Source organism: Ptiloglossa arizonensis, chromosome 1 (genome assembly GCF_051014685.1).
Source record: "Ptiloglossa arizonensis isolate GNS036 chromosome 1, iyPtiAriz1_principal, whole genome shotgun sequence".
Lineage (NCBI taxonomy): Eukaryota > Metazoa > Arthropoda > Insecta > Hymenoptera > Colletidae > Ptiloglossa > Ptiloglossa arizonensis.
This window is the reverse complement of record NC_135048.1, coordinates 21,523,987-21,533,171: the sequence shown is the minus strand read 5'-3', so window position 1 is coordinate 21,533,171 and position 9,185 is coordinate 21,523,987. Positions and strand designations below refer to the sequence as shown.

At 50.7% G+C, this 9,185-nt stretch overlaps 1 protein-coding gene across 1 annotated transcript; it reads left to right on the top strand.

The window, feature by feature from the left end:
• Window positions 1-6,090: 6,090 nt before the first annotated feature.
• Window positions 6,091-7,467, top strand: Ich (zinc finger protein ichor). Its single transcript, XM_076313883.1, has one exon. It carries the CDS (start codon window positions 6,091-6,093, stop codon window positions 7,465-7,467), a length of 1,377 nt encoding a protein of 458 aa, XP_076169998.1.
• Window positions 7,468-9,185: the final 1,718 nt, after the last annotated feature.

Below are 9,185 nucleotides of genomic sequence, written 5' to 3'. Positions count from 1 at the left end.
CTACTCTTCGTGGGGGCCTCGTGAAACTCGAATTCGTAACGTGGAAATTCCTACCGATCGCGAGACGATCGAATCGCGATCCTTTTTCATACCTTTTTTATACGTTTACTCGCGATCGAGGGACCACTTTTGCGCGATTTTCACCGAGCATGAAATTTTCTTGGGTTTCCTCGCGATCGAGAGACGATTTTTTGGGATTTTCACGGAGAATGAAATTTTCTATGTAGAGACGATTTTTCGTGATTTTCACGGAGAAAAAATTTTCTATGTAGAGACGATTTTTCGAAAACAAATTTTCTTGAATTTTCTCGCAATCGAGAGATGACTTTTTCGTGATTTTCACGGAGAATGAAATTTTCTATATAGGGATGATTTTTTTGTCATTTTCACGAAGAAAGGAATTTTTTGTGGTTTCCTCGTGATCGAGAGACTTTTTTTCGTGATTTTCACGGATAATGTAATTTTCTATATAGAGAAGATTTTTTGTCATTTTCACGAAGAAAGAAACTTCCTACATAGAAACAATTTTTCGTGATTTTCACGAAGAAAGGAATTTTCTTAACCTTCCTCGCGTTCGGGATACGATTTTTCTACATTCCCATGGGAAAAGTAATTTTCTTAAGTTTCCTCACCATCGAGACCCGATTTTTCTAAATTTTCTCGCAACTGAAGAGCAATTTTTCTAAGGTTTCCCCCGATCCAAATATAATTATTTATAACAATTCTCGCTATCGAAAAGTGATTTTTCTAACCTCCCTCGTTCTCGAGAAACAATTCTTTGTAAAAACACTCGCGATCGATATCTAATTTCCTTAGGTTTTCTCGTGACCGAGAAATAATTTTCCTAGGATCTCTTTCCATCGGAAGATAATTACATCGGTGTATTCTCTCCGTCGATGGACGATTTATTTTTTTACGTCTCCTCGCGATCGACAGACGACTTTTCTAGGTCTCCTCGCGTTCGAAAGACCACTTTTCTAGGTCTCCGGGCGATCGAAAGGTAATTTTTCTAGGTCTCCGCGCGATCGAAGTGCAATTTTTCTAAATTTCCTCGCGATCGAAGATCATTTTTCTAGGTTTCTAGGTTTCCAATTTTTTTTACCGCCCGGTTGGAGCTCCACTCCGGAACCGACGTCATCGTTGGCAAGAACGAACCCGTCGTTGAGATCGTCCAGGGGGTTTAAGATGTCGTCACGCGCGCGCGAGCAATACTTATCGGCGAACGAGAGAAGAAGAGTCCTAACGCTCGCGCATCAGCCGCGGCGCAGAAGTGGGTCAGCGCGGAAACCACGGCTCGCACGCGCCATTTTTCACAACGAAAAGGAAAGCCATGTGGGCAAAATCTAGCCGATTTGCGTAGGCTTCGACCGTGCAGCGGGCTGTAACGGTGCTTCGGCCTACTTTGGCCCCCCACTATAACCCGAGCGGTGGTATAGTTTCGGGCGTATAGTCACGGGCGCAAGTGCACGCGAGCGCGCACGCGGACTGACGATGCAAGTACTTCTCTCTCGCGCGTACGCCAATCTCGTTTTAGTTTACCAACGTTCGGAGATTTCGACCAAAAATTTTCCGAAATATTTCAAGGGAAACATTCCACGCGATATTTCTTCGATAAAGTTTACGATCGAGTCGTAAACTTGAAATTTATCGTTCGAGTTGAACGTAAAGTTTGAATAACACCGAGCAAACGTTGCAAACGAATAGTACTCGCAAATACAATTCTGTATTTTGTAGTACATTTGTCGCATCGTTTCTATTAGGATCTATTCGGTCCCGAGAAATGATATTTCAAAATCAATAATTTCATGATGTATAGATATATTCTAGTGTGTTGTTTGTAGCTATGAAATTTTGCAATAATTTTCAGACACGTTTACAATTCACCCAACATCGATTATAAACAATATTAAACGAGTTGGACAAGTACGATCGAAAGAGGTTAAGTTCGCGGAGAGGTTAAGTCTAGCAGACTCCCATTGAAGTACATATCGTACATAAATTAAAACCATAGAAGTTAAATATCACATTTGCAATGCTACAAATGTAAATAAAGAATTAAAAAAATACCACAGGGTGAAAAGAAATTGTAAGTTCACCGTACGACACGGATAACAATGAGATCCGGAATGGCGTGGAACGGATCCTGTTTCGAAAAATTCGCGAATCCCTGCACCAGCCGGTGGTCCCGAGAAAGAAGTTTCGATCAGCCCGAAATACCGCGACGACGATCGTCCAGGATCTCACGGCGAGGTTCGTCGCCGAGAAATACGATAAATATGTCCGTACGCAGCCACCGATCGTCCAGGTGGTAATTTAATGGCGGCTGAAACCGCGCGAGAGATACGTCCGCGAAGGTGGGCATGTCGTAAACCTGGATGGCTTCGTGTGCAAATCGATGCGGCCGAATTGGTCGCGTCGCGCGGATACCCGGTGATCCCATTGATAAGTGGCTCACCGTGGCATTGTCGTAGGCCCGAAAAAGTGGGACCGCGGTTGGCTCGCGGAGCCGACACACGGTCCCCGTTGGTGTACGGCGGCCGGTTGAAACTCGCGGGACGCGAGTCGACGCCGCTGGATAACGGTACCCCGGTGAACACGTCACGGCTCGCCGGGACCCCTTCCTCCCCCCACCCCGCCCCGTCATGAGCGTTCGTGAGGCCCGGCGGTGGGGACCTCCAACGCGTCTACCGTCCGCTGGCAATCGACAAGGACGGGCTCTAACCGACGACAAGGACGGACGCGGCGTGTTCCGAGCGAGCTCGGTGGGGCGTAAAGAACGACGGGTAGGCGGGGAGGGGGCAAAGAAGGAAACCTCGTGGTGGACAGCCGGGACCGTACGTATGCGCGCCGACCATTTGCATGATTCCCATGATGTGCTCCTGCGGCCACGCGGATGTGTCAATCGGAACGGAGAGGGATAAAGAAAGAGAGAGAAAAAGGGGAAAAGAGAAAGAGCAAGGGAGAAAGAGAGAGAGAGAGAGAGAGAGAGAGAGAGAGAGAGAGAGAGAGAGCAAGAGAGAAAAAGAGAGAGAGAGAGAGTCAAAGCCTCGATTCGCGTTTTTCGTGGCAGGATGTGAAGATCTCTTTTGCTCGAATAAAACGTCCTTTCGTCCGGGTTATCAACGGAAGAGACTCCGGAGTTGCGTTCGTAGGGCCCAACGTCGTTTTCACTGGCCAATGTTTAGACGTTGCTCCAGTTGCAAAACAAACGCGTCGCCCGTTTCTTTTCTTATTAACCGATTACTGTGAACGATAACTCGTACAACCTCCTCGCACACTGAATTCGTTCGTTTCCCGGTTGGAACTTTCTATCGAGAAGATGAGCGTGCATTCTTCGGTCTTGTCTCTTCCTCAATGAACGTTTCTTTTTTTGTTTCTTTCTTTCTTTCTTTTTTTTCTTCTTTGTTTCCGGAGGATATTTTTCTCTCTCTTTATCGCTCGTTCTCGGAGATACTCGCGCGTTCTCCTCTTTCTCGTTTCGCCCGGTCTGGCTAGGACGATGGCTCGCTATTTGCAACACGAAAATGTATTTTTAAACGCGTCAATTTGGTTGGTCGAGTGTACCCGACCGTGGCTGGCTAGCGTGCCACTAACCTAGTTAGCGGGAGCAAGTCCCTTTCTTCTCGAGAGAAGTGGTATCTGCCTACTTAACTTCATGATACATGCTGATATAGTGTATTTGTACGTGCATGCATTGTACAGGTTGCGCGGAGCGCGCGTACGCACCGTGTACGCGAAGGTTAGGTTGAGGTTAGATTCTTGTAACAGGGTTTCGAGCCGTGCCGCGTTCGTTACTCGCGCGTTCGTCGCGCCTCTTGTTTTCCTTCTTTCGTATCGGTGAACCGTGTACCCGATCCTGCGTTTGCGTAATAAAGAAGTTGAATAACAAAATCTACGAACATCGATACCGTTCGCGACCCATACAATCGTCTACAATTTAAATAAGCGTAGCGTACAAATTTATAACCGATTAGTCAACGGACCAGTTTCTCCAGTTGTTTGTTGTACGGTAGTCGCTGGTACCACCTATGAACACGTTCCGTGCAATTTTCTAGGTCTTTCGAATAGATTTATCTTGAAACCGAATTTACCGCTAGACTCGCTTTTAACGCGGCGGCCATATTGAATACTTCGAAACGACGTTTCTCACCCCACGATGAACGAACCCTTCGCGTATCGAGTAACGTCACCGGTACTCCGCGCTATTTAGTCATCGAGTATTTCTATTTCGCGCGATGGAATTTTCGAAAACGTCGAGGACATTCCTAGATCCGAACACCTGACGCAACGAACGTGTTAATGGATTGCACGGCCAACTAAAATTAAAGCGCGACGTAACGTAACACTTGGAAATATCGAGCGTGAAAATACTTTTGCAAATACCTTTTGGAATTTTTTTCGACTTTCACCCCGCCGCGCGATGTTTCACAGATCGCGTATCGTCTTCTCGGTTCGCGCTGGGCGAGAAATCTTTTCGATCAACCCCTATGTGCCTGTACTCTGTAGATACTGAACTTCAAAATACTAAATAGATTCATCAACGTGTTAGAAACTCTCACCGGACTTGTTTACAGATTGTAAACAATGTACTCCTCCGGTAGTGCGAGCAGCTGAAAAGATTGCCTGTTAATAAAATACAATTTTAGAATATAGCTATACGGACCAGTCCAGTTAACTAACTAACTAACTAGTCGCATCTGAACAATATTAAAGGTCTGCGCTTCGACTCCAAACTCCACTCGAACCTGCATTCTCTCCGTGTGTACCCACCCTCGCGATACTTGCTCGAAAACGACCTTCCCCGTTGAACGACGCGTCGATCACGAAGTGGTAAAAGGAACGCTCCACGACGCCATTTTCTAGCGTTGTTTCAGGAATCACGAACCGCGGTGCAACGATCGAGCAGTCCTCTCCAAAGTCTGCATTCTTTTTGTTGCAGGTCCTCGCGGCGCCGTTGGCGGTTGCAGCACCCCCGGCAGTAGAGTGGATCCCTGGTGGAATCCTGGTTCCCTCTTCCCCTCGACCCCTGGGCCCCCAAGGATCGACGAGGGGGCACCGGATAACGGTAGCGGTGGTTTTCAGTTCTGTGGTCCACCGAATCGTAACGCGAACAGCCCGTTGCAGCAGTCGCACCCACAACAGCATCACACGAATCCACGGCACCAGTCGCATCATCAGCAGAATCAGTCGCACGCTGGTCGTCACGTTTGTACGAACTACAGCATCGTCCCGACCTCGTCCTCTTCGTGCTCGTCGTCGAGCCTCGGTCACGTGGACACGGTAGCGCGAGGCGCTGATGCCGTAGGTTCGCCAGCGAGCGCGTACGGCATCGCCTCGTCGTCACCGGAACCCTGCTCGGCGAGCAATCTCATACTCTCGGCGTTGTTGACCACCACGTCATCCACGGAGCCGAGCAACCAAGGTTCGCGTATCGCGACGGCGACCACCAGCCACGGGAACGTGTTACCGTCCACGTCGATCGCGTCGCTAGCCTCGGCGCACGCGCGGACCATCGCCGGCAACAGCGGCGTCGCGTCGGCTGATTCCTTAAACGGAATCCTCTCGTCTCTAAACGTGCGGATCAAGACGGAGGAATACTCGAAAATACGTCCGGAGGAACGAAGAGCGACAAACGCTACCCTATCGTCAGCGTCGTCGTCGCTGTCTTCGTCCTCGACGTCCGCCTTCAACGCGTCCCTCTTGAGCTCGTTGTTGTCCACATCGCGGATATCGACGGCCAGCTGTCGTAACGACGGCGACGAGGACATACTGACCAGGTCCTGTATCAAGCTCGAGTATCCGTCCGCGGACGGACAACAGAGCCAGGAGCAACAGGAGGAGCAGCAAACCGTGGTGCGCAGCATCAAGGTAGAGTACCCCCTCAGCCAATCGTCCCAGGACGTACTGGACGAAGAGGAGGAACTCACCGCCACGTCGCCGTACGATATAATTGGCGGGAATCCCAGCAGGTGTTTGCAGAAGCAGCCCACGTGCCCTGGTAAGAGTCAAACGGCCGGTTCGTTGGTGAAGGACGTAATCGTGCCACCCTGCCCGGGCGTCGTGTCGCCGACCTCGGATATCGTGATCGACATGAAGTACGAAACCCAGTCGGGTCCACCGGCAGCGCCACCGCATCTCACCTCATCGGGGGTCGAGCCGCCCCACAGCAGTCAGGGTACCGGGATCGTCGTCGGTGGATCACCAGCCGAGGTGGTCGGTGTGGACAGTTTGCTGTTGTCACCGTGGGGCGCCACCGGGCCGGACTTCCTCGAGCCTCCCGACGTCAAGCAAACGGCAGCTGGTCTGCAGGATGCGTGGGACACTCTCCTACTCGGCTCGTCGGTCGGCGTCGCGTCCGCTCAATCGTTGGCGGAACTCAAGCCACTACCACCCTTCACGGGTTACACGGGACATCTGAGCATCAACGGTATACCCGGTCATCACTATCACACGATAGCGTCGTCCGCGCAGAGGCCATCGTTGCCGTCCTCCTCGCCGACCTCCTCCTCCAATCAAGAGTACTACGAGTCGCCGGTCGTGTCCTCGAGCACACCGTGCCCGCAGGGCAGTCAAAAGCAACAGCAGCAGCAACAACAGCAACAACAGCAGCAACAGCAACAACAACAGCAGCAACACCACCAACACCATCAGCACCAACAGCAACAACAGCAACAGCAACATCATCAACAGCAACAGCTGCCCCAGTCCACGCAGCAGGTCGACTACGACATCGAGGACATAGCGGAGATCATCGGCTCGGCGATAGCCGACACGACGGTGCCCGGTGGTGGAAACGGTGCGGGATCGGAGCACGATCCAGACGCCTCGCGCGATTGGATCGACATCGCCGAGTGGATCGACACCGCGTGCTCCCCGAAGGCTCAGGAGACCACCTCGCCCAGCCCGTATTCCCAGATATACGCGACCGCGACCCCCTCGACGCAGGCGCAGCAACACGGCTCGACCCTACAGAGCCTGTTGACACACGGTTACGCGCCGTTGTTGAACGCCAGGTTGCAATCGGCGAATGCCGGTCTCCAGAACGCGTCCTGCGGCGAGACACCGTCCTCGACGAGTCCCTATCCGCCGGTAAGCCCACCGGGCCGAGTCTCGACCTCCTGCAGCCCCGATCACCTGCTCCATTCCTCGTTCGCGGCACCCTCCCATCCCAGGAAGAGGTCACGGCCCACCCCAGGCTCCCAGAATCCCTCGAAGAAGAGTCCGGGCACAGGGGCGACCGCGTTACCCTACGGAACCGAGTCCGGTTTGATAGGCGGCAAGGAGAAACCGGTGCACAGGTGTTCCATCTGCAACCGAGGTTTCCTGAACAAGAGCAACATCAAGGTACACCTCAGAACGCACACGGGCGAGAAACCGTTCAGGTGCGAGGTATGCGGCAAAGCGTTCAGACAGAAGGCCCACCTCATCAAACACCAACAGATACACAAGAGGATCGGAAGGGATTAGATTCGTCGGTGGTCCTTCCATCTGTTCTGGGAGGAGTTGTTTTGGATGTACCTAGATTACCGTAAGTACCTATGTCGAAGCGACGTCGATCAGATACGAAACGCCCCGATCGGGAGATACAGGTTGGAGGATCGATCGTCGTTTTCCCGGCCAACCGAGGAGATTGCTCGTGGGATGGACAGAGAGCTTACCGAGGGTAGCTATCGGACGACGTATCAACCCCTTCCTCCTCCCCAGGATCCGCGAATCAGATATTTTTTTTACCCGGAGAAACCGTCCCCGAAGAATGAAAAAAAAAAAAAAAAAATACCGACGCCCGACAGCGTGAACGTTTCACCGTGTTCATAGTCCGCCCCCCCCCCCCCTCTACCAGGTGCAATATGGATGATAGGAGGATCGAGACTTTCGTTCGATGGGTATGAAACCTTCTCCAATCGGGGGCTCGATCAGCGGTTCTTTCTACGGGGCCATGAATGACGCGCGAGCGCGACGAATCGGGCGGTGTGAGATGATCTCTCGTGCTGTGTTACGACGACGACCACTCAGAACTGAGTGAACACCCACTGTCGCACGGTGTGTATGTACATATACGTAATCGATAACAGAGCACACGTACGCGGGTACGTGCGTAATATATTATCCACGAACGCGAATCAGAAACACGCGAACACGAACGCAAACATTGACGCGTACACAAATATACGAATACGAACGGAGATTCAAACACGAGCGTTAAGCGCAAACATAAACACAAACACGCGCCAACAGATATACATACATACATATGTGTGTGTATACGTGTATATATATGTGTATATATATGTATACATATGTATATATATGTATGTATATATGTATATGTATGTATGTGTGTGTGTGGAGTGAAACGAACGTTAAGTTTAAAGAGATAAAAAGATGTTGAAAAGAAAGAGAGAGTATATATACATTTTTATATGTATACATAGTTAGGTGTAACATATATACTATAGACGTAGAAGGAAGTGACGAAAACTACGCGAGGCGCGGCCACGCGTTTGGCCGCGTTACGGATGTACCTAAGCTCTTCCAAATACGTTTTATTTTCAGTAGATTCTATCGCTTGTTCTCTTATTTATAACGCTTTTATATTATATATTTTCACGGTCTCATTGTCCGCAGTCCTTTTCCGTTTCTTTGTTATTTATTTTCACCCCCCTCCCCTCCACCCTTTACCCACTCCCTCTCCCTTTCTCGTCCCTATTGGTTTATCCTTGTAAGATAGTCGATCGTCCGTCACTTCTTATTTAAGTTTCTCGTCCTTTCCCTCCCCATTGGTCCCCCTCTCCTCGTCCCGTGTCTGTTCCCTGTTAGCTTTTTTGATGATCTTGGCGCACCGTATGTACGACGTGCACGACGACAATTCCTAGGATCGTTCGAGGACGTCCTCTTCGAGGTCGTTCCACGAACGCGACGTTCACGCCCTCTTCACACTTTTCGGCGCGTAGGCCCGTACACGGGTTCAAACCGTACGTCGAGGTGACAATTCCCATCGGAGACGCGTGCGTTGAAATTTCTGTACCTAGTTTATCTTCGTTTCCGTATCGTCGTCGAGAACGCGTCACGAGCTTCCGTTGGATCGAACGACGGAGGACGATCTGCTCCGTAATCCCTCTCACCCCGCGCTTACGCTACCCCCCTCTCCATCACTCCTCGCCTCCCCAAGTCGCGTTACATTCAGA

Bases quoted from the DNA above. Each gene is read 5' to 3' on its own strand.
- Ich (XM_076313883.1), top strand. From the start codon at position 6,091: ATGAAGTACGAAACCCAGTCGGGTCCACCGGCAGCGCCACCGCATCTC.